At 35.7% G+C, this 26,000-nt stretch overlaps 1 protein-coding gene across 5 annotated transcripts in view; it reads left to right on the top strand.

The window, feature by feature from the left end:
* SCML2 (Scm polycomb group protein like 2) overlaps positions 1–26,000 on the top strand; it is a 157,812-nt gene that overhangs the window by 128,394 nt on the left and 3,418 nt on the right. For all 5 annotated transcript variants that reach the window (XM_007500826.3, XM_016424760.2, XM_007500827.3 and 2 more), the window contains 6 exons: positions 679–814; positions 3,173–3,376; positions 8,073–8,255; positions 10,279–10,392; positions 11,383–11,661; positions 24,176–24,339. In XM_007500826.3, coding sequence (XP_007500888.1) covers positions 679–814; positions 3,173–3,376; positions 8,073–8,255; positions 10,279–10,392; positions 11,383–11,661; positions 24,176–24,339 — 1,080 coding nt within the window. The remainder of the gene's footprint in view (positions 1–678; positions 815–3,172; positions 3,377–8,072; positions 8,256–10,278; positions 10,393–11,382; positions 11,662–24,175; positions 24,340–26,000) is intronic.

The following is a 26,000-nucleotide window of genomic DNA, read 5'->3' as shown; positions in this document are numbered from 1 at the left end:
TTAATTTCCAAGTCTTTATATAGAATTGGCTCTGGCCAGAATTCAGAGTTCAAGAATTTAAGCATTGTAACAAAGATTAAAAAAAAATTAAGTCCTGAATATCCCTTTCTAAATATTAAATATTATTTCAAGACAAAAAGAAAACCAATAACAAATTTAAATAGTGTTGAGGAAATTTTAATTGAACCTATGCTTCCTGCTACTGCCTTTAAGGGGATCTTTCTGTTAATCATTTCAGAGTAATCCCCAGGGGGAAGCCTCTAAGTAGCTATTCTGCTACTGAACATTGAAAGATTTTCAGGGAAGTATACAGCATTAAGTGATATTAAAGATAGAGAGGCAGCTAGGTGATTCAGTGGGTAGAGAACCATACTCAGAAATGAGGGGTCATGGGTTCAAGTGTGGCCTCAGATACTTCCTAGCCATATGACCTTGGGCAAGTCATTTAATCCTAATTGTCCTGCTCTTATTGCTCTTTTGCCTAGGCACCTGTACTTGGTGTTGATTTTAAGTTAGAAAGTCAGGGTTTAAAAAAAAAAAGTTTGGATGAAAATAAAATTTATATACTGAAGATGGAAAGGAATATTTTGGGGGTGCCATTTAGGGAAATTCTTATTTCCCTTCCAAAACAATGTGTTCATGTGGTTTTTGTTTTTTTGTTTTTTGTTTTTTTAACAGAAAAAAATTCATGCAGTACCATGTTCTCCTGCATCCACAGCTCATATCAATTTGCCCAGCTTAAATAATAGCAAGCCAGTTATTCTTAAAGATGGAATTGGCATTTCTGGGACAACTGCTGCAGTTATATCCACAGGTAAAAAAAAAGTCTAGAATTGTTTATCTTGTACTTTATTTTATTTTAAATGTTAATTTTCAGTTAATGTCTCTGAAGTGAAGGGAAATGATGTAGTTTCAAAACAGATTTAAACTAATCTTTCTTAACATTTTTTACATTCCCTTAATTTGAAACCCTAATTGATTAGACATTTTTCTAAACATAAAAATGTTCTTGTTAATATTGAGGAATAAAACAGAGACAATATATCCTATTGCATCAGCAGTTTGAGGTCTGAAAGGAGCCTTCCCAAAAGTATTTTAGGATTATGATGGTCGAGAGATTTGGAACTTGAAGTGTCCTTAGATGCCATCTAGTAATCTCTCCTCATTTTAAATTTCCTGAACAATGCCAGTCCTTACAGGTGCCAGAGAGGACACTGTCCTATGGTTGTAGGGCACCCTCCCCATCATCTATAATTTCTCTTATTTACCTTTTTTTTGTCTCTGTTTACCTGCAAATCTCTTTCCTGAGTCAATGTTCTCCCACTCCTCCAGGTGCCCAGCTGCCTCCAGAAGTTCCATTCTCCCCCTCTTTGGACCAGAAGACTTTTCAAGCACCAGCACCCACCCACTCCCCCTTATCTTATCCAGCATAAAATTCTCATCTTCCTTCAGTCACAGGAACTCCCTCCCACCTCCTTCCTTTCATCCCCTTTTCTATCTTTCCCCTTTCCTCCTCACCTGGTCTCTTTCTGAGACCCCTCATGGCTAGCCCTTGATTTGACCCCAATACACCACTCCTCTGTATTTTGTTTCCCTTCCCTTCTTTCATAAGCCCTTCCATGCTGTAATGTAGTCAATCCCCACAAGAAATACTTGTAGGCCAGATGTTGCCAATTTCTGTCCAAAATTGTGCTCCCTATGCCACTGGCAGAATTGTTTTGCCTCTTAGATTCCCATCTTTAGCTCTGTCTCCTCATATACTTTTAGAAAGAAGTTTCTTACTTTTCTTTCTGTTGTTATTGTTTCTGTCTGCATTTATTTACTCTTCCTGCTTTTCTATTGTTCGAAGTGTTCAAGATACAAATAATTTCTTCATTTCTGGCCTTTTTTCCTCTCAAAAAATGTTTCAAACTTTTTTATTATTGAAAGTCTATCATTTGTCCTGTATAGTTAGCCTCAGATTTGCAGGATAGGTTACCTTGGCCTGCATCCTAAGCTCCAGAGGTCTTCAGAACAGATTATTCCATTTTCCTAGTTGATTTAAAATTATCTTGCATTATAAGGATAGCCTTTCCTTATATTTAAAATTCTTTCTCATGATGATTGGCAGAATTTGTTGTTTCTGATTGAATTATTAAATGGAGCTACTATGTGTGTGCTGGAAAAGTTTGTAGCCTTGGTTTTCTTGGTTTGGTTTTTGGAGGTGATCTGAGAATCCTTTCAATTGAAATTTCATTTTCTGTGTTTGAAAATCTGGGCAATTCTCTTCTTTTATTATAGTGTTATGTTTTGTCTCATCATGTTCTTCTGGGAGACCTATGATCTTTACATCTGTCTTTGAGATTCTACATGTTTTGCTTGTATAGAGAATATATTTTCTTTTAATTTTCTTTAATATTAATTTTCTTTTTTTCTAGATTCACTTCTGTGAATTTGCATTCCCAATCTATTATATTCTCTCTCTCTCCCTGTCTCTCTCTCTGTCTCTGTCTCTGTCTCTCTCTCTCTCTGTCTCTCTCTGTCTCTCTGTCTCTGCCTCTGTCTCTCTCTCTCTCTCTATCTCTCTCTCTCTCTCTGTCTCTCTCTCTCTCTCTCTCTCTCTCTCTCTCTCTCTCTCTCTCTCTCTCTCTCTCTCTCTCTCTCTCTCTCTCTCTCTCTGGGTAATGATGGAAGTAGTGTCATAGGAGGGCGGCAGTCTTAGGTAGTGCCAGAAGATGGAAAGGGTAAGAAAGGAAGAGATTTAAGATGAACAGAAGTTTGTTAATTATGGAGTAAGTATTCAAGAGGGCACAGTGAAGAGGCAGACAGAACTGGAATGGGACATTAAAGAGGTTGAGTCAGTGTTATATGGGTATATCTATGCCCATACACGTCACATTTTTGCAAAATCTAAGGGAAAAAAATTGTCTGAATTATCCAATACTATTTGCCAAATCAAATGATTATTATATTATTATGTTACATTAATTGTGATTTATCTTTTACACATTAAAAATTCTTCTGTGATTGTTCTTAGACTTGAATAATGAATGTATATTTTAATAGCATCAAGATGGTGATAGGAATATTTGATAAGGCCCTAAAGTCAATGATAATTGAATTTATGATATTAAAAATCATTATCAAATGTTTCTTTAAGTATGTGTGTGTATATATGTATTTCCCCCTCCAGTTTGTGTCTATGTAAACAAACATGGAAATTCTGGACCTCACCTGGATAAGAAAAAAGTACAGCTCCTTCCTGATCACTTTGGACCAGGGCCTGTTAACGTGATACTCCGTCAGGCTGTTCAGGCTTGCGTAGATTGTGCCCACCAAGTTAAAATGGTTTTTGGATTCCTTAAATCAGGACATCATGGAGGAGAAATGATAACTGGTAATATATGCCAAGTTTTTATGCTCTTAAAGATAGTTAGTTTTTGCTAGGGAAGATAATAAGGTTTTGTGGTATAGCTTTCTAACTTAATATTGATAAATACTGTCAGTGTCTGAATTATACTTTAACATAAAGACATCTATGCAAGCTTTTTAGTATTGGACCTCTTACATAAACAAAATTTAGGGGGCCATAGTACACAGTCATTTTTATAGAAATGAGATTTACAAGAGTCAGATAATCTTACTGGATTATAAAATCCTAGCACTTTGCCCTTTGTACACAGAATGCTTGATATTAAGTAAAATGTTTTCAGTTTAGTTTATTCATACTCTAGTTAATTTATTTGGTTTCTTCTTTAAAACCTGGCATTTTTTCACCTTTAGTTAAGCAACTTAGGTTTTGCTATAAGATCTTAGAAATCTTTGTCATTTTCCTAGGGTAAGCTCAAAGTATAATGTGTTTTTTTTTTAACTTTTTTACCAAAAATAAATTTACTTCTAAAGTATAGCAAGAATGCCCATACAGAGGCAGCTAGGTGGGCCAATGGATAGATAGAGAGCCAGGTGCAAATTGTAAGAATTTATTTTTTTATATACTGTATATGTCAGGACTCTAGATTCAAGAGGCCCCAATCATTTCTTATATTAGGATCCTGTATGAGAAGGACTCCATCCAGTCTCTTGACCTTTGCATTTTCTTTGTTCTGAGGAACTCCTAAGAATTTGTGCACCCTCCCCACCAAAAAAACCCAAAACAACACATGGTTAATCTATACTGGTAATGCCAAGTTTTCATGCTCTTAAGGTTCCTCCTGCCTATGTGATCCCATTACCTTTGAGTGGGGAAGAGTTGAGAGCCTTAATAAAAAACCACCTCATCCAACTGTTCGTTAGTCAAAGATGTCTTGGGATGTCCTTGGGAGGAGCTGAATGATGAGCTTCCAGACTGGATTTATAGATCTGCCTAAAGGACTTTTGGGGTCTTTGGTTGAAGAGGAGGCCACTGAACTATCAATCTGTTAGTTATATGCTATCCTAATCAATAGATTGATATTGATATCCTTATCTAAAATTATTCTTTTGACTATTTTAATAACAAAATCTGGCCTCAGATACTTCTCTACCTGTGTGACCCTGAGCAAGTCACTTAAGCAAAATCTGTTTATCCTTTTACCTCTCTTCTGCCTTGAAACCAATTTTTAGTAGTGATTCTAAAACAGAAAGTAGTGGTTTTTTAAAAAAGGATACACACACAAATATATTCCTACATTTCAGTGTGTGGGGGATGTAATCTCAATTTTGGACCACCCCATACTCTGTAGAGGGAGGGAGAATTAAGTTCACAGCTTCCCTCAAAAGGACCACTCCAAGTTCGAACTCTGCCTTAGGTTTGAGTCTTAGGCACCCTAGCCTCCCAGCTTCTCAGCTTCCCTGCTAGCTGACTAAAATATCCAGCCTGGAATCTTGACTCCAAGTTCACAAAAGAATTGACCCTTCTCCCCACCTACCTCTCAGAAAGACAAACACCCAACAAACAGCCCAGGACAAACCTCAAAGTCCATTTCTCAGGATAGCAGTATTTCAGAAAGAGCCCTTTCCTCCTCTTTGGTTCAGGTCATGGTGCCTGTTCTGTGGGTGGATCTTTATTCTTTCTGGATTCAGAGCAGAAAATGTACATATTGGAAAGAGAATAAGAGTTCCAGACTGACAGTTTTAAAAGATGTCATCTGTTCCAGATATGCAGCCAATCGGGCTATTCCTACCCACACCATGGAGAATATCTTCTTTCAGGAGCTGGGCCCTCATCTTTAGATGATCATGCTCGAGCACCTGTGAACACTTCCCCACTGTTTGAAATATATTTCCAACTATGCTAATAGCAAGAAACATCAAATGGAAAAGGGCACATTTTGGACACAGTCCTTCCCCCTAATATAGATTAATCTTCTGAGAAAGCATAAGTAATGTCCTTTCACTTGCTTTCCCCTGTACCATAGAATGAAGTCTTCAAAATAACCAGTGTTGCACACTCCTGTACAGTTCTACATGTAAACGCACACCCTAGACAGCCAATAGCATTCTAGTGATTTAAGTTCCAGATTTCTCATGTTAAATTTAGTATTTCTAATATCTGTATTCATTAATACAAGACGGGGGCCTGAATTCTGGATTACCTGAGTTCAAATTTGGCCAGCTGTGAGATCCTGCTCACTGTCTTCCTCAATTTCCTCAAATATAAAATAGAGGTAATAACAGCACCTATGTCCCAAGTTGTTGCAAAGATTTTAAATGATATAATATTTGTAAATTTCTTTACAGAATGCCTGACACATAGTAGGTGCTATCCCTCTTTAAATAGCCAAGCAATCTGCAAATTTTTCATTTGCATTTCAAAATCTTAGGTACTTAAAATTAAAAATCCTGGGCACAGAATTTCTTTGGAGAGTCCTGCAAACGGGAGGAATCCAATTTATCCTAGTCAAGCCATATTCCTGCATGTCCCTTGTCCCCGCCAAATGTAGTAATCTTCTTAGCCCCACTGTCTGAAGGCCAGGTGTGCTACATTTTACCTTTCCTCTAGGGTTCTATGGAACACTTAAGGGAATTGGATGCTCAGCCTTTTTGTCATTGGCTCCAACTCCCACCAATAGTGCTTCCTCAATTTGTAGGGGTTTCCCTTACATCCTAATTTTATTTAACCACTTAACAGATGAATTGTTTTTGCAAAGGAATATGTACTTCAGAGGGATAATAAGAAATCACCGCACTTATTACCCAACACATGGACAATAAGCCCCTCCTGCACTTGTACTCTCTAGGGAGGGAAAGGGGATTTGGGTCATACTTTCATTCTTTTATAGAATAGTTCAAAGTCCAAAACTACCTTTGGACTTGACTCTTGGGTGCCCTTAGCATCTCAGAGCTTCTCTGCTGGATTGGCTTACTGTAGTGTCCAACCTGGAATCATGGCTCCAAGGTTACAATGGCTGAATTCCATGGTCAGTGGGGATTCTTCCTCCCCCTGAGTGTAGGACAGAAAAGGACAAACAAAATACTAAAACTAATACTCCAGGCCTGTTCCTCAGGGCTACAAGGTTCAAGAGAAAGCAGGAAAAGGTAGCCCTTCTCCCTTTTCTAGTTCATTTCATTGTGCCTGTGCAAAAGAACAACAACAAAAGAACCAAAATATAATTTTTTGCTCCATCATTTCAGACATATTTTTTATTTCTAACTTGTCAACTTTTAAAAATTAAACATGCTATATTTTAAATGACCATTTTGCAATAATAGGCATATTCTTTTTGCAATTAGCATTATTTTTGTTGATATAATACTTATTTAACTATAAAAACATATATTAGTGTTTTCTTATTAGTATGATATTTGTGAATATTTTCTCCTCTTCTATATTGTCATTTAACCTTACCTGGTAGTCAGAAGCTTGATATAAATGAATATTATTTTTCATTCTTATTTTTTTCTTTCTCTTCAATGTTTTCTCTTTCTGTTGGTGATAGAACTAGTTTAGAAAAGACAACTATAGTAAGGCGTGGGTGGGGGGCATGGGGTGGGGCAGGGTGACACAACTGGGTGATATAGTAGAATGCCAAGCCTAGAGTTAGGAACACTTGAGCCCAAATTCAGTCGCAGACTTTACTAATTGTGTGACCCTGGGCAAGTCACTTAACCATGTTTGCCTCAGTTCTTATCTGTACAATGATCTGGAGAAGACTGTCAAATCACTCCAGTATCTTTGCCAAGAAAATCCCATATGGGGTCACAAAGAATTGAACACAACTGAAAATGACTTAACTTTATGTTGCAGAGGTAGAAAAGACTCCCTTTTTAGAGCTGTGAACCTATAAGTAATACTCAAAAGGCAGTCAGAACATGGCATTTTGAGACGGAAAAAAACTTTCATTTTTAAAAAATGTGTTATTTTTAAAAACTAATTTATCTACTAAGTGGTTAAATTACAATGAAAGGGAACTGTGTTTTTACTGAACTTTTCCTTTTTACCCTGAATGAAGGGAGCTTTAGGCACACATAATTGAAGTAATTTGATAATCTGCCCAGCTGGATGTGAGCCACAGCTCTTTTCCTGAAGGTGCATAAATTTAACTCCAGTGGTGATGATGAAGCCCCAACTCAGCTGGAAAAATAGGAATCTGCTCTGAGTGATGCTTACTTTTTATTTTTTTACTAACTTTACCAGCATAGTATTTGAAAGACAAGAAAGAACCTTACCATAGAGAAAAGGGATTCATAACAGGGCCATAACACAATCTTGTTCCTCAGCTAAATTAGACTGACAGTATAATATTTATTCTCATAGAAACCTCTATGAGGTGGAAGAGGGCAATAGCACCAACCCAGTTGGGTATAGGGGGTGCAGCTGGTAGGGTACATAGCTAATCTGCAGTTTGGATAATCTATTAATTAATCAGAAATTTATGATATGGTCTCATATTTGGAAGGGATGTGTACTGCATGTGTGGAAGCTTATATAATTCTAATACTTTAAGATATTTGTAGGGCAAAAAAAATTAAGGATTTTTCTGGAGCCATGAAAGTGACATGGTTTTTAAAACATAAAGGGGTAGTAAATCAAATTTGTAACCTTTTGGAAAGTAATTAATTTTATATCTGTATATGGATAGTTTTGATTCCCCCCCTTTTTTTTTTCCCTACAGCATCCTTTGATGGGGAAAAACATGCCACCAACCTTCCTTCTGTGAACAGTGCATCATTTGTTCTTCGTTTTCTGGAGAAACTCTGCCACAGTCTGCAGTGCGATAACCTTTTTAGTAGCCAGCCTTTCAGCCCTTATATGGGAACTGCCCATAGCCCTACAGAGTATGATAGAAATAAACCAGGTGACAGCAAATATATCCTGCATTTTTATGATGTTACTTTTCTCATTGTCAATAAAATGCCTAACTTTAAGAGACCTATCTTTCTATAGAAACTAGTATTTATTCAGGATTGAACTGTGTATTGAAATTATAAGTGGTTATATTCTACATTTTCCTTGGTTTACAAACATAAATGAAATGTCTCCTTTTATGGGCACTGGAACTTAAGAATCAAGGCTTGTGGGTTTTGTTGAAATTCTCTCTTAATTATTAACCTTTCTATATTCTGTTAATTTGGTTATTACTTAGAATAATGTAAGGTGGACACAATGTAAGAATATTTGAGTAATTTTCTGTGGTAGTATAAAATAAATTCCTAACTTTCATGATCACAAGGATAAAACATGGCTCAAGATCTCCCAGATTCTGTTTTATTCAAACCTGATCCAGTATATAAAAATGTATTTTGTATTCATTATATCTCCATTCTTTGGACTGGAAAATCTCCACCTGCAGCTCATGACTTCATAAATGTAGCCAGTAATGCTTTTATCTTCCATGTAAACACGCAAGCAACAAATACATAGCAAATTCAGGATTGCATTTCCACAGAAAGGGCAGAGGATTCATGAACAAATATAGAAAACTTTTGGGTGATTTGCTATACATAGTTCCTCAAAATTAACGCAATCTAGTTGTTTCTTTAACCATAGTAATAGTTCTTGTACCTGTTGCCTTCTCTTTATTCATAGCCATTGTACCCTAGTTCACTTTCTTGTAATTGGCATCTCTGCTTCTACTCTTTGGCTTCTTCAATCTATCCTCCACATAACTGCCTAATGATTTTCATTAAAGTTCAGATCTGACCACATCTCTACTCTTAGTAAACTCTGGTAGCTCCTGATTGACTCTCACATACAGCATTATCTCCACACTATCCCATCTGTAAAAATTTTTGTTTTCATGTGGGTTTCATAATTGTCAGTATGGTTTCCATATATATAATTTATCAGTAAGTATATGGGGAGGCTGCACTTATATTTTTTCCCAACTGTTAGGTGTTTTTTAATCAATAAAGTTCTAGACTGAAGTAGGTTGGTGATACAATAAAGTCTGAGTAGAAATCATTGTTTGGTGATTGATGCCTCCCTATATTCTTACAAAATGAATTTCCATTTCATACAACTAGGCATTGATGATGTACACCAGGAATTTTAAAAATGTCATAAGGTGATGTTCAACAGCATAGACAGAGATAGCCATGTTAGGCAAAATTTTAAAGTAGGTAATATATATTTGGTCCCTTCTGAACATTCTTTCTCGATCTGGATGTCAGTTAATCTTTGCCAAAATCATAGGATTTGGAGCCAGAAAGAACCTTAGCCTCCAAGGGCCCTTGCATTTCATTTTTGAGGTCCCTTAGACCTGAAGAGAATTAATCTCCAAAAATTGAGATTAAAAAAGAGACAGGACCATGATTCTAACAAGCCAGAATTCTTGGCCAGTAAACTTAAATGAATTGTTAATTCTGAATTAAGATATTAGTTTCTAATTTAAACCCTAACATAAAAGGTTTTTTAGGGGTTTTTATATTTTAAAGCCATATAGTGAGGAAAGCAGGGTAATAATGCTTTGGCTAAGGTGCTACTTGCTAATTTGTAAGGGTAGGTTTGAGTTTGTAAAGCAAGTTCTTTAAAGGATGTGGGAGGTAAAGCACATCATGACAAAAGACAAGTCTTGTAGCATTTGACTGGAGCATAATCTATTAAAGTAGCTTCTAAGACTCACAGCTGTGTACTCACTGTAGAGTGATTATTCTAACTTGGCATGGTACCTCTGGATAATTAACTTCTAGAAAGTTGTAGAATGTTATAGAAATGTTAACATAGAAGGTGCTATAGAAATAGTCTGAGTGAGCAAACCAGATATTTATGTTATGAGTAAATCTTTAGTACTTAAATAATATGAACACATAAATGAGTTTTTGATGATGTGAAAAACAACTCAGATGTGTAATATGTATAACAAAACTTTTTTTTAACAGCAAAAGAAGAAATATCAGAAAATAGAAGTACTAAAAGATATTCTCAGGATTCTCCACCCTATACTGCCCCTCTCTCCCCTAAACTTCCTAGAACTGAAGTGCATGCATCTGAAGGTAACTATCATTTATTCATTCTGAAGAACGGGAAAGTATTCTGAATACCAAGGTCTCAATAGTTATGACTCTAAATTAGTACCAAAGCCAAATTGACAATTAGAATCGTCTTAAAGGTCAGGTTTGTGCTTCATTGTCTCCTTTGCACAGCTGTGCTTTCCTAATGTGATATATGCACAGAAATATACTTTCTGGCAAGGATGCCTGCCTGTTGGCTTTTGTCATGCTGAAAGACAGAAGAGAAAAGAAGAAAGGTCTTCCTTTTCTAGTGTACTGAAAGTTTTAACTCCTGGGTTATTGATTTTTTTTTATGCCAAGTAAACTCATTTTGGCAAAAATTTATTATATTTTTGTAGTAATAAATATTTGTAGGATATTCTATTACTATAGTTTTTTTTTTAAATTAAACATCAACATTCTTACTGTTACTTTCTGCAGTGAGATACAAATTGCTCTGTTTCTGTACAACATGGGATGTTAGAGATTTGTTTTGATAAAATTTTATTCTAGGTTACATCTCATACAAAATTCCAAAAGACAGTTCATATTTGTTATAATAGAGATTTGATGCGCTAAACAATGCTTAAATTTGGTGTGGGACTGAATCTAGATTTCATTGGTATAGAGAACTCTTAGTGAGAAAACCCTATCTACCAGCGCAGATTGACATTTGCTCTGTACTTAATAGTGTTAGTGTTGCTTAGAGGACTGAGAGGGTGAGTGACTTGCATAGGTCATAGCACCAGTAAATCCCAGAAGTGAGACTTTGACCCAGTTCTTCCTGATTTTGAGGCTGACTCTTCATCCACCATACTACATTGCTGCTTATTGCTAAAATAAATAAGCTTATTGCTTGGGATTGGGAAATCTTTTGTTGTAAAGAAATTATATTGCAATAGCTTTTTTTAAAATAAAGTTTATATATAAACATATATAAGTCCATTGAGTAAATATTTAACAAGCAACCTTTGTGGTTATTTTCAACTATAGCAGAAATATTGTCAGTTGAAGAAAATGGCATGCCCAAAGACCACAGATTTTCTGAAGAATCTATGGATTCATCATTGAATTTAGGAAATCCTGCAAGCCCTGCCCGTAGAAATCCCACAAACTGTCGTACCTCAACAAATACTACATATTATAGAAATTCTCTTCAATCAGTAACTACTACCTCAAACTCAGGGCCAGTCTTACACAAACTGTCATTGAATTCTGCTGGAAACAATTATTATGAAGGTAACAGGAGCCGAATGCAAAGGAGAATTGAAGGTATTGTTCTCTTTATTTAATTCTCTTGAAATTCAGTTTTATTTCCATTTCAGTTTCATTCTCCATCTCCACATATTAAGTATCCTAGAAAGACAAAACTCATAACAAATATGTATAGTGATGCAAAACAAATTCCTGTTTTAGTTATGTAAAAAAAAAAATTGCTGAAGGTATAGTTTAGATGATTTGTTCTACAAATTTTATCTTGCTACTTAATGACTTTCATGATTTTTCCCACCAAAGAATACAATAGATCCCACTCCCAAAGAGCTTGTGTTCTATTAGGGCAACCACTGCTTATATAAATAGGTATATACAAAATAAATATATAAAGAAAAATACCACTAAATACAATATAATTAAATGTAAGGTAAATAAGGATGGAGGGCCCAGTAGTTGGGGAATCAGGAAAACTTTCATATAAAAGATGATACTTGGGGTCAGTTTTAGTTGGCTCAGTGTATCAAGCAAGAGCCAGGCCTAGAGATGGGAGGTCCTGGGTTCAAACTGATCTTGGACACTTCCTAGGTAAATCACTTGACCCTAGTTGCCTAAGTTCTTCTGACTTGGAACCAATATTTAATATTGACTCTAAGAGAAAAGGTAAGGGTTTTGGAGGGTAGGGGAAAGATCGTGCTTGAGATATGTTTTTGAAGGAAGATATGTCTTTGAGGTAGGGAATAAGAATCACTGAATTTTTGGAGCAAAAAAGAGATAGGAGACTTCTTCTGTGAAAAGAGATTGCAGGAAGAATATTTTGATCCAAAGAATGGTGAGGTAGATCCACAAGCACCATCTGATGATCTTGTCTAGTTATCAAGCAATAGAGAAACAAGGAGGAAAAGAGGATTAATGGTGGTTAAAGGATTCCTGCAAAGGTTATTATTGCTAATGTGGCACAACCTGAGAGATCTTGTTCAACGAAGTACAAGTTTAGACTAGTTAAACTAGATAACCACCACCCCCTTCTGGTGGCATCATTGAATAAATGATGCCACCAGAAGGAACTGAGAAAAAAATTGCTAAGGATTTTGATGTAAACAGAAAAAATCCACACCCCTAAGGTTCTGTTTTGTTTTTTTCCCATTACTGTTTCTAATGGTAGATAGATGATTCAAAAAGGAAAGATAGATTTCAAAAGTGAATAGTTAAAAAACATCCAATTCAGCTCAGAATGCAATGTTGAGTTATGGGTGTTTATGAGTCAATTATCAAAAGAAGAGAAAAACAAAACCAAAAACATAAGGAAAAAAATGGACGAAAGTTAAACTTTTGGGAGAAAGAAAAAATTCAAAATCAGAATAAAAATACCAAAATCTATGTATATAAAATGTTGAGTAAACAAGAATAAATTCATAATAGGCCCTTGTACAGCTCCAATTTAAAGTAATTTCAATCCCACAAGTCTGTAAGACAGAATGCAGTAATATTTCACTTACCCATTTGCAGCCAAGACTACAGGAAGTTGCCATACTCTAAGAAGAAAAAGAATGAGAATTTTATTTCGATAGGGAAGTGTCATTCCCTGGTCTGATTTTTTTGTCATTCTCGGGGATATGGGGAGCCAGGATGATAGTCAGACTTTGGTACTTGTCTGAGTACTTCACAAAGAGTGTAGATACAAGGAAGTCCTATGACTTAACTAACATGCCAAGCATCACAACCTCGAGTTTCACACTAGTTTAAGTCTTTTTTGTATTGACTTAGAAATGTATCAACCTGTTCTACTTGTTTTTATCCCATTTCCTAGAATCAGACACAAACATATTAATCATAGTGCCATAACATTTTATCAATAAATGACAGGTCCCACAGCTTAAAGCTTTTTGGGTATGCATTGATATTATAATTATAGCAAGTATGTATATATATATATGTGTGTGTGTGTATATATATATATATATATATATATATATATATATATATCTTATATTACTGCAAAAAATAATTAAGTATGTACCTTTAGTACAAGAAATGAGAAAAAAGGGGAAAAATATTAGGGAAAGAAAAAAATAATGAATTCAATGTGTTCTCAAAAAACAGCATCCACTTGACAATGGATTATTATCTCCAATGCATGTGACTAGGGTACAGTCGATCACTCTCAACAGAAGATGCTCTCTTTAAATGTGAGCAATGAATCCAAGAATCCTTCTCTCCAATCTTTATAGATGTTGGAGTAGTCAACAATATTTGAAATGGCCCTTCCCAGGAAAGCTGAGTTGCTCCAGTACGCTGGAAATTCTTAATATACACCTTGTCTCCTGGGTTCAGGTCATGAAGTGAAAAGTCTAGTGGTCCGGCTTGTACTGCAGCTCTGGATTCATGAAGTTCACACAGTTTTTGCTGTAATTCCTGTATATAGGAAGCAATAGTAGTATCTCCCCCTAATAGTGATATATATGCAGGGGAGAAACGTTTAGCCTGTATAGATGGATGTCCAAAAAGCATCTCAAATGGTGAGATGTGTAGGTCTCCTCTAGACCTGCTTCTAAGATAAAATAGGGCCAGAGGGAGAATTTCAGGCCATTTTAAATGGGTCTCAGTGCAGAATTTGCCAATCATAGTTTTAAGTTCTTTATTTATCCTTTCGACTTGGCCTGAGCTCTGGGGATGATATGGAACATGGAATTTGGAAGTTATCCCCAAGCAAGAATATATCTGATTTAGAACAGAATCAGTAAAATGACTTCCCCTATCAGAATCAATATGTGCTGGCAGGCCAAAGTGAGGAATAACTTCTTTTAAAAGCACCTTAGCAAGAAAAGCCGCTGTGGCTCGGGCTATAGGAAATGCTTCTGACCATATGGTCAGTTGGTCTACTATGACTAGACAAAATTTATATTGTTCAGCCTTTGGCATTGTTACAAAATCTATCTGCAGGTGCTCAAAAGGTGTGTAAGCCAGAGGACACCCACCAAAGGCTTTGCCACAAAAGGCATGTTGGTTATATGCCTGGCTGGTAGAGCAGGCTGTACACACTTTAGAGGCTATAGTGCTTATACCAGGGGCTATCCATACTCTCTTAACAGAGTCCCCAATGCCCTGGGTGCCAAAGTGACCATTTTTTTTGAATAGATTGGCAAATTTGGTGATAGAAACTTCAAGGGATCAGAGATTTTACTTCAGATGACACCCATATTCCATTAATCTCTTTTGCTTTGAATTTTTGTTTCCATTTTTCCACTTCCTTTTCATTATAGGAAAGTGATAAATTTAAATCATCAGTGGTTGTTAATGTTAAAATTAATTCAAGCCCTTCTATGGCTGCTAGCTTTGCAGTGGCATCTGCTCAATCATTTCCCCTAGAGACAAGGTCAGTGCCACCTGTATGAGCAGAGCAATGAACTGCAGCTGGCGCTTCAGGCAGCTGGAGAGCAGAAAGAACTTCATTAATAATTTCTGCATTAGCTATGGATTTTCCAGTTGAGGTTAAAAATCCTTTCTGGAACCATAGCATCCTGACTGACAAATGCCAAAAGCATATCTTAAGAATCTGTATAAATTGTTGCCTTTTTTATCCTTGGCAATTATACAGGTGTGTTTCAGAGCTATGAGTTCTGCCCCTTGAGCACTAATGTTAGAGGGCAGTGAAGCTGACCACTCAGTGGCAAATTCTGTGACTACAGCAGCTCCAGTGTAGCGTATGCCATCCCTCATATAAAAAGAACCATCAGTGAATAAGACCAGATCTGGATTGTCTAAGGGAGTGTCCAAGAGATTATCTTGAGGTATTTCTGCCATGGTCACTAGTGTTTCACAACTGTGTAATGGTTCTCCTGAAGTAGGTAAATCTGGAAGAAAGGTGGCAGGGTTAAGGGTTGTACAGCGTTTCAAGGTAATGTTTTCGCTATTTAATAAGATTATTTCATACCTTGTAATTCATTGATCTGAGAATGCCTGTGTTCCATGCCTTAGCAGCAATGCTTCTACCTCATGTGGGCACATAATTGTTAATGGGCATCCCAATACTAGATCAACAGTTTTTGTCACTAGTAAGGCTATAGCAGCTACTCCTCTAAGACATAGTGGTGTTCCCGATGCTACTGGTACATGTAATTCTTCAACCACCATATAAATGTCGAAGAATGTAGTATTCATTTATATATATATGTATATATTTTTTTAATTATTTTCCTAGTAGGCTTCACAAAACATGTGGGGATCAGGACAAGGCCAAAACTCTCTTCAGGTTTCCCTCACTCCTAATTAAGAGTAATCTAGGCAGTGTATCTTGAAGCTGTGTTTCAAACTGTTTAAAAAGCTGACTTGAGTAAATAAAGAAAGAAAAGGAAGAGATTTCACAGAAATTTGAGGATCGTGGTCACAACCTTTGTGGATTAGCCAGACTGTAAAAATAATTTTAGGGTTGTGATTTAAAATCTAAATTAATTGGTTGCTAGGGAAAAATCCCAAATAAAATACCCAAGTCAGTCTGGAAATCTACGGTAATTTTAATTAATATAGAGGGAAGGATTTAAGGAGAGAGACGGAAGAGGATATAGGATTTCTCCCGCCTGGCCTGTGCCAGGGGGAGTTCAAGATCTTGGCTGCTGGGTCTCTGAAGGAGAGTAGAGGCTTCTAAGAGGATAAAGTTTGGAAAGTAAAAAGGAGGGAAAACTCAGCCAGAAACTCACCACCGAACTGGACAATAGCTTGTAGCCACGCCAAGATGCAGAAAGGCCCAGCATGCTGCTACCAGCTGACTCTCTGCCTCCAAAGGTACTGGAGAGAGGAAGTGAGCCAAATATACAGACCTTTTACTCTTGTGTCTCCTCCTCTAAATTTTCACATCTACCAATCATATCATATAGACTTTCCTCTAGGACTGCCCATTCTTTAGTTCTCATCTTCTTGGATTAGATTATATCTTTTGAGTTACTTAACACTTCTTTGTTAAGTTCACCTTTTGTCAGTTACTTAAGCTTTTTGTGATTAATTTAACCTTACTCAACACCTTTTTCTATTGAGATCTTAAAATAGACTTAGCTTAAAGTTCTAGCTTCACTATAAAGTAAGAACTAAGTAAGAACATTGTTCAATTAGGAGATTACAATTTCATCTTCTCCATAAAGTAAGATCTAAGTAGGGTGGAGTAATCTAAATTTCACAATTAAGAAGATAGCCTCTGACAAAATAATTTAACCATGGCTTAAAATTGTGGAGTCAGATGTGGAATATACTTAAAACAGTTAATAATAAAACATATTTGTCTACTCTTTAAAAAATTTAATTTAATTTTCAATTCAAAATTCTTTCCCTCCCTTTACCCCCACCTCCAGCCATTGAAAATGCAAAAAAAAATATCCTTTACACGTATGAAGTCATACAAAATATAATTCTGAATTAGCTACATTCCATAAAAAGGCAAGAAAAACACTTCAGTCTGCACTCAGAGTCCATTGGCTGGCTCTCTGTCTGGAGGTGGATAGCATTTTATATGTCGATTATGATTATATTTACAATACTGTTTCTGTGTAAATTGTTCTCCTGGTTCTACTCACTTCAACTTGGCATGAGTTCATATAAGTCTTCCAGGCTTTTCTGAAACCATCATTCCTTAAAAATATAATAATATTCCATCCCATTTATATGCCATAACCTAGCCATTCCCTAATTGATAAGCATCCCCATAGTTTCCAATTCTTTGCCACCACAAAAATCATTGCTTTAAATTGTGCCCCTCTTTTTTCTCCCTTTAATCTCCTTGGGATATAGAAATAGCAGTGGTTTGTTGGGCCAAAAGGGCATGCAATTTTATATCGATTTGGATAGTCCAAATGGATGGACTAATTTTCAGCTTCATTGACAACAGTTCATTAGTGTACGTATTTTCTCACATCCCATCCAACATGTCATTTTTCTTTTTCTATTTCTTAGCCAATCTGATAGGTAGGAGGTAGTACCTAAGAATTGTTTTAATTAACATTTCCCTAATTATTAGGAATTTAGAGCATTTTTTCTTATTGCATTTGATAGACTTGATTTTTTTCCTCTGAAAACTCCCAGTTTACATTCTTTGACCATTTATCAATTGGAAGAACACTTATTTTTGCAAATTGGACTCAGTTCTCTATGTATTTGAGAATGAAGCCTTTGTCAGAGAAATTTCCTCTAAGAATCCTACCACATTCCTGTTTCCTGCTTTTCTTCTAATTTAATAGCATTGGTTTTGTTTGTGTAAAACTTTTTTTAATTTTGTGTAAATAAATGACCAATTTTACCACCTATGATCATCTTCATTTCTTTGGTCATAAACTCTTTTTCTATTCATAGATCTAACAGGTAAAATTTTTATGCTCACCTTAAATTGCTTAGGATATTTAATGTCTAAATCATGTATCCATATTAAGCTTCTTTTCATATATAATTTGAGATGTTGGTCTATGCTTGTTTTCTGCCTTACTACTTTCCAGTTTTCCCAGCATTTTTTATCATAGACTTTTTTCCAAGTTAGCTATTTCTTAAAAAAAAAAATTTTTTTTAACCCTTACTTTCTGTCTTAGAATCAATATTGTGTATTGGTTCCAAGGCAGAAGAGCAATAAGGACTAGGCAATGGGGGTCAAGTGATTTGCCCAGGGTCACACATCTAGAAGTGACCGAGGCCAGATTTGAATTTAGGACCTCCCTTCTCTAGTCCTGGCTCTCAATCCTCTGGCCTACCTTACTTACTGCCCCCCTTTTATTTCTCTTTGAATATGAATGCACTGATTTTAGAAATTTTTTTCCACGGTTACATGATTTGTTTTCTCTCCCTCCCTTCTTGGTTTTCCCCTCTCGGACCTGACAAGTTATTCTACTGAGGTATACATGTATTATTGTACCTATTTCCATATTATTCACATTTTTAATAGAGTGATGTTTTAAAACTAAAACCCCCAATCATATCCCTATAGAAACACATGATAAATCATGTTTTTCTTCTGCGTTTCTGCTCGCACAGTTCTTTCTCTGGATGTGGATAGTATTCTTTCTCATAAATCTTTCGGGATTGTCCTGGATTATTGCATTGCTACTAGTAGCAAAGTCTATTACATTTGATTGTACCACAAAGTTTCAGTTACTGTGTACAATGTTCCCCTGGTTCTGCTCATTTCACTCCATATCAGTTCATGGATTCCCAGTTTTTACAGAAATCAAGTGGTTCACTATTATAGGACAATAGTATTCCATCACCATCAGATATCACAACTTGTTCCACCATTCCCCAATCAAGGTACACCCATTCATTTTCCAAATTTTTCCTCCACAGAAAGCGTGGCTATAAATATTTTTGTACAAACCTACTTCATTATCTCTTTGAGCTACAAAACTAGTAGTAATATAGCTGGATCAAAAGGCATGCAATCTTTTAAAGCTCTTTGGGCATAATTCCAAATTTCCTTTCAGAATGGTTAGATCAATTCACAACTTCATCAGCAATGCATTAGACTTTGACACTTCTTTTTTACTTATTTGGTCCTGAATTTTTTCTCTATCCAAAGTTGTAGAAAGTACTTCTTACTTTCTTGCTCCTCTTATTTTTCTGTCATTTGATCTCTTATACATACATCTTGTATTCATTTGGAACTTACCTTATAATATGTAGGAAATATTGATCTAAATCTAATCAGTCTTTTTCCAGCAATTTTTATTGAATTGTTAAGTCTTAGCTAAGTATTTGGGGATCTTTGGATTTCTCAAAAACTATGCTTCTCTATATGATATATCTAATTTATTACACTGATCAACTTTTCCATTTTTTAATATACACCAAAATGTTTTTGATTATTCTTTCTGGTATACTTTGAGATCTGAGACTTCTCAACCTCCTTACTTTCCACTTCTAAAAAAAATTTCTTATTTAAAAAAAAAACCCTTACCTTCTGTCTTAGAATCAATACTGTATATTGGATCTTTTTGTTCCTCCAGATGAATTTTCCCCTACCTAGGTCTTATTAAGTAATTTTTTGGGTAATTTGATTGGTATTACCAGTGCTGAATCTATGAATTGATTTAGATTATATTGTCATCATTTTATTAGCATAGCCCAGGAAAGAACAATGAGTATTTCTCCACTTATTCACATCTGTCTTTGTTTCTGTGGAAACATTGCCTACATTCAGTCAGGGGTGACAACATTAGGAAATCAGCATTGTACACTAGAAAGAACTCTGGTTTTAGAGACCTGAGGATCTGAATTCAAGTTTGGTCAAGTCCCATAACCTACCTCAGTCTCATTTGCCTTATCTGTAAAATGAGGAACTTGAATTATAGCCCTTGAAGTCCCTTCTAATTCTTTATCTCTGATCCTGGGAGTGTGTGTACAAATAAAAATGTATATGTAAACATAAAGTAATTTGTGAAAGAGATGCTAGCAGTTCAGGGTATTTGAGCTGAGCTTTGAAAGGTAATTCAAGAATCTCAGGAAAGATAAAGAGGAAGAGGGCATTCCAAGAAAGGGGATCATTGTGTGTAAAGGCATGAAAGGAAACAGGAGGATGGAATGTGGTTTGTGAGAACTAACTCTCCGAAGGCCTCTTGGGCTGGACTAAAAAGTAAATAAATGGGAGGGATAGTTCATGATACTGAAAAGCTAAATTGGAGCCATATTGTGAAAGACTTTGAAGGTCAGTAGAGGAGTTTGTATTTGAATGTTAGAGATAACTGAGGCAGGAACTGTATGGTATCCAGTCTCTCTGATCCCAAGAGGAAGAATTTACCCCGTGACACTGCAAAACAGGGGCCCTATGGGACCAAAGTTCTTCTTTCTCCAAGGGGATGCATACTTGAGGAATACTAGGCCTATGAAAGTCAAAAGTGATACTTAATTAAGCAGGTAAAAGTGGAACAGTCAGCTTGGTGCCTGGATAGCTCAGCTTAGAGACAGCAGGCAGCAATTTACATATTTTTCTAACAAAGGGTGGGGGTCAATGGTCTGATCCAGGGAAGGAATGGGAAGTGTTATGGGCAGAGAGTTCCAGGAATAGGGGGTGAAGAGCTTTTTTGGTACTTCAAGGACAGTTACCAAGATAAGGGGGGATGAGGTCAGAGAGTCCAGTGCTTGAGTAAAGACAACAAGATAAGCAGGATAATGTGAAGAGTCTGAGGCCAACTGATAATGGTGAAGTAGGAGTTTCCAAAAAGTCCAAGGCTAGCTGATGGCTCTGCACTGGAGATTGTTGATTCATTGAGCAATTCTGCATCCTGATTGGTCCTGTCAGTCTCACACAGCTCCCCTTCCTTATTAGGGTGGAGGGGAGGGCTCAAGCAAATCAAGGCATATTCATTTTGACTTGCCTATGAAGCAAAAGAAGAACATGGTGTGGCAGGTGGGTAGGCTTTGGATTGGGTAAGGGAGAGATTTGGGTCAGGGATACTAATTAGAAATCTATTGAAATAGTTCAGGTGAGGGATGTTAAGTAGGTGAGCTAGGATGATGAGCTTGTGAGCAGGGGCTGGAGGTAGAAGTGAAAGCTGTTGTGAATTAAAAAGATTTGGCAACTGATTGATTATAGAGGAAAGGAAGAGTGAGAAGTCAAGAGACTGAAGATAGCGACTTTGACCTTTTTTAAATATTTAAGTCAAAGAAATAGTAAAAACAGATCATCAATTCGTTTTCAACATACTTTGGAAGAGAAATTTTAAAAGACAAAAAATTAGTTATCTTTGACAACTAGAGGTACCAAAAGTATCTTTTTTTTTTCTTTTGGAAAATTTACACTTTTAGAAAGAGCTTTAGAAATCCACAATGAATCACTTGCTAGTACTTCAACATGAAATTTTATTAGAAATGTTAAGTAGATATAATGTGTAGTGCTAGATAATAGGTTTTTTCCCCTATACTTCAGCGGCAATTCTGGTAGGCTACCCAGAGAAATACAGATTTTCAATTCTTAAGAAATGATGTGTAGCAAGATGCAAATTAAATTCCATAAATCATCAGAATTTTTGTATATTACTATAACAGAGTCCTACAAGAAGAGAGAGAAATATTTCATTTAAATTAACCACAGGTAGAATAAAATACCTGGGAAGGCACCTACCAGAACAAACAAACTACATGGAACATTATAAATTATAAAACTTTTTACACAAATAAAGTCAGATCTAAATAATTAGAGAAATATTAATTGTTTATGAATGGGCAAAGGCAATATAATCAAATTGACAATCCTACCTAAACTAATCTACTTATTCAATACCACCCCAATTAATTTGCCAAAAAACTATTTTTTGAGCTAGAAAAAAATAATGAAATTCATTTGAAAGAACATTGAAAGATCAGGAATATCAAAAGAATAAATGAAAAAAAAACTTAAAAATAGAGGTCTAACAGTACCAAATTTTAAATCATATTATATTGCAATAATTGTCAAAACTATCTAATACTGGCTGAGAAATAGAAAGGTAGATCAGTGGAACTAGACAGGCATTTGACAAAAGATAGATCTAGGTTTGGGAGGACAAGAAATCACTATTTGGTAAAAAGTGTTGCGATAGAAAATAATTTAGCAGAAACCAAGTATAGACCAATATCTTACACCATTCACTACAATAATATAAAAATGTATGTGTGATCTAGACATAAGATGAGCTATCAGGAACTATATTACCTTTTAGTGTTATGGATAGGAGAGGAACTTAAAAGTCAAGATATGGACAGCATTGTGAGTTGTAAAATGGTTAATTTTGAGAACATTAAGTTGAAAAGGTTTTGAACAAATAAATGTTAAGATTAGAAGGAAAGCAAAAGATGGAACGGGGGTATTTATAGACAGCTTCTTGGGTAGAAGTCTCATTTCTAAAATATATTTCGTTTGTTAAATTTCTAAGAATAAGAGCCATCCCTCAACTGATAAATGAGCAAAAGATATAAACAATTTTTGCATGAAAAAATAAAAATAATAAATGTTACAGGGATTATGGCAGAATGGAGAGCCTAATACATTGTTGTTGACAGTGAACTAACCCGACTATTTTGGTGAGCAATTTGCTATTACACTCAGAAAGGTATAAAACTGTGTATAGCTTAGACCTAGAAATATCATTGCCGGTTGTGTTTCTCAAGGAGATCAGGAAAAGAACCCATATGCTGCAAAATATTTATAGTGGCTGTCTTTGTGATAGCAAAGAACTGGATGCACTTCAAATGGGGAACGGCTGAACAAATTGTGGTATATGATTGTGATGGACTACTACTGTGCCGTAAAAAACAAAGAACAAGTTATTTTTTTTAATTTGAAGGAACTATGTTGGATAATGAAGAATGAAATGAATAGAACTAAAAGAACATTATATATATATGTATATATATAGCTATAGATTTAATATTTGAAGAATAACCTGTGAATGTCACCTCAAGGGAATAAGCTGAAAAATGGAAACCTTGGAAGACATAATTTACATATACATAGCTGTCTCCTGAGTGATGCCTTCTATGATGTGGGGAGGAGCTAAGATACTTACAAATAAATTCTATGAATAAAAATAATTTTTTAAAGAAATGAAAGGTAAATGGTTTAAGTAACCATTTATACCATAACCATAACCAAGTATAAATTCTACCTAACCTGACCTCCACCCCAATATAAATATTGTATTAAACTAATGTGATTGGGCCTAGCCATAATTTCCTATTTCTTTTTTTAATTAATTTATTTATTCAATTTAGAACTTTATTCCTTGGTTACAATAATCACATTAGTTCCCTCCCTCCCTTACACCCACCCTTCTTACAGCCGATACACAATTTCATTGGGTATTACATGTGTCTTTGATCAGAACCTATTTCCATGTTGTTGTTTACACTAGGATGATCATTTAGAGTCTACATCCCCAACCATATCCGTTTGACCCATGTATTCAAGCAGTTGTCTTTCTTCTGTGTTTCTACTCCCACAGTGTTTCCTCTGAATGTGGATAATATTCTTTCTCATAGATCCCTCCAAGTTGTTCGGATCACTGCATTGCCACTAATGGAGAAGTCCATTACATTCAGTTATACCACAGTGCACAGTGTACTGTGTACAATGTTTTCCTGGTTCTGCTCCTTTCACTCTGCATCACTTCCTGGAGGTCGTTCCAGTTCATTATTCCTTTGAGCACAATAGTATTCCATCACCAGCCAATACCACAATTTGTTCAGCTATTCCCCAATTGTAGGGCATCCCCTCATTTTCCCATAATTTCCTATTTCTGCTTACCTTTGATGGCATGACTTCTTTCAAAGTGCAATAAAGATTTTTTTCTTCTGAATGGAAGCCTTTTTAGTAAACACATTCACACATTCTTTGTTCAGCCTTTTCTCTTTTTTTTCCATAAAACTTTTTGGGCCACCAGAACCATGGTTCTGATTACTCAAGGGTTCCCAAGAGCCAGAATATCACTCTTCTTTCAAGTTAACTATTTTAAGATGAGTGCTAAAACCAAGACATTTAATTAATTTTAATTTTTCTTTCATCCAAATTAAAGTGAGTATGTTTCCAATAAGTGGATGTTCTGTGTTTTTCCTCATTTTTTTTTCACTGAAGCTGCAAGTTCGACAACTGGACCAGATCTCAGTGCTCTAAAACGGGAACCTTCAAGAGGACTCAATAAAGATCCCTCAAGTTGGTCTATAGATGAAGTAATGCGATTTGTGAAAGAAGCTGATCCTCAGGCATTAGCACCACATGCAGAGCTCTTCAGGAGACATGTAGGGGTACCATTTTTGTTTGATTTTCTCCATGTAATAACTTTGTGAAACTACCTGAAATTATCAGTCCACAGGTTGCTGCAATTAAGGGTTGATTCATATTGATAGCATAGGATTCTTTCAAATGACTAGATTCCTGTAACTATGTATGTAAAAAATAAAAGCTTGAAAATTATTCGAGAATATTTTCTACTCTTAACAATAGGAAAAATGGTAGTATAGACAAGTTAATAATTTCTTTCTTTTCATGTTGCTTTACTCACTTAGCGATGGTTAGGTGCCTGTTGACTAATCTGTTGAAGCACCTAATTACTTAAATTTGGGGGTGCAAATGCTATTCTGATATTCCCTAGAAAGTACCACATCGGAGTACGGTAACTTACAAAATAACATTCTTTCATGAAGTTTTCCTAGAACTGCGTAATTTGTTAGCTCCCTCTTCCTCAAATTATCTTATATTCACTTATGTTTTCTTTTAGTAAAATGCACGTTTCTCAAGACCAAGGTTTTTTGGTTATTGTTGTACCACCTTCCCCCTTCCCCCCAGCATCTAGCATGGTCAGTGCCTTGTTCTCCCTCCTTCCCTCAGACAGAAGGGCAAAAAAACCCAACACAGTTAAGTGACTTGCTCATGAACACATAGCTAGGAAGTTTCTGAGGCCACATTGGAATCTAGGTCTTTCCCACTCCAGTCCTGGCATTCTAGCAGCTGTGGCACCTAGTTTCCCCCACATGTTTTCTTTTGGGAAGAGAATGAAGCCAGAGATTGGTCTGGACAATAATTACATCTGGACAGGCAAGTAATGCCCTATGTAAAATCTCTTCACTAATTCCTATCAGCAACTTCTCTGGAACTTGAAGTAGGACTGGTGAGATTTTTGAGGTACAAAGAAACCAACAGATTTAACCAGTAGTTTTTTCTTCTAAACCATTAAAAAGAGTGGCCTAATGTTTACTCTGTTGTTTGCTTTCCACCTTAGAAAATTCAAGGTTAACTTTTAGTATTTTATTCCTCTTTAAGGATTCTGTGATTAATATCCACCTTAAAGAAATTAATTTAATGGAACTTTTACATCAATGGCATTAATATTGGGCACTGCATAATCATGCTCCTTCATTTTTGGAGCAAGTGAATAAACAATTGAGATTGAATTTATATATTCTGCTATTTACCTACATAGTTACTATGTTTCATAATTCTAATGTTTACAAGATCTAACATACAGTAACTTTAGTTAATCTTTGCAGTAAGTTACTTAGAATAGTTGCAACTTGCTCTGGGTCATGCAGTTATTAAATGGTAGACATTGGTAGAATAGGGTTTGAACCTAGTTGTTCTCAGTAGTAATCCAGTGCCCAATAGGTATCCAGGTTTGAAATAACAAAATTGGAAAATTATACTTTATCTCTGTTTATTCTTCCTTGTAAAATATATTCTATCAAATTTCCTTTGAAAAATTTTCAGTGTATTTTCAGATTATAGTGGCAACATTTAGAGGTAGGAATATTGATTCAGATGTGTCATTTGACATTTATGTGCCTCAGGTTTATTGGTAAGTCATACATAGTGTCTAATGAAATAACAGTGTCTTTTGGGTATGTAGATAATTTTATTAGCATAACTTCCCTGTGTTTTATTTATAATTTACTAAATAGATTTT

The sequence above is a fragment of the Monodelphis domestica genome, chromosome 8 (assembly GCF_027887165.1).
Source record: "Monodelphis domestica isolate mMonDom1 chromosome 8, mMonDom1.pri, whole genome shotgun sequence".
Taxonomy (NCBI): domain Eukaryota; kingdom Metazoa; phylum Chordata; class Mammalia; order Didelphimorphia; family Didelphidae; genus Monodelphis; species Monodelphis domestica.
Note: the sequence above shows the minus strand (reverse complement) of the source record. Positions and strands in the feature narration are given on the sequence as shown.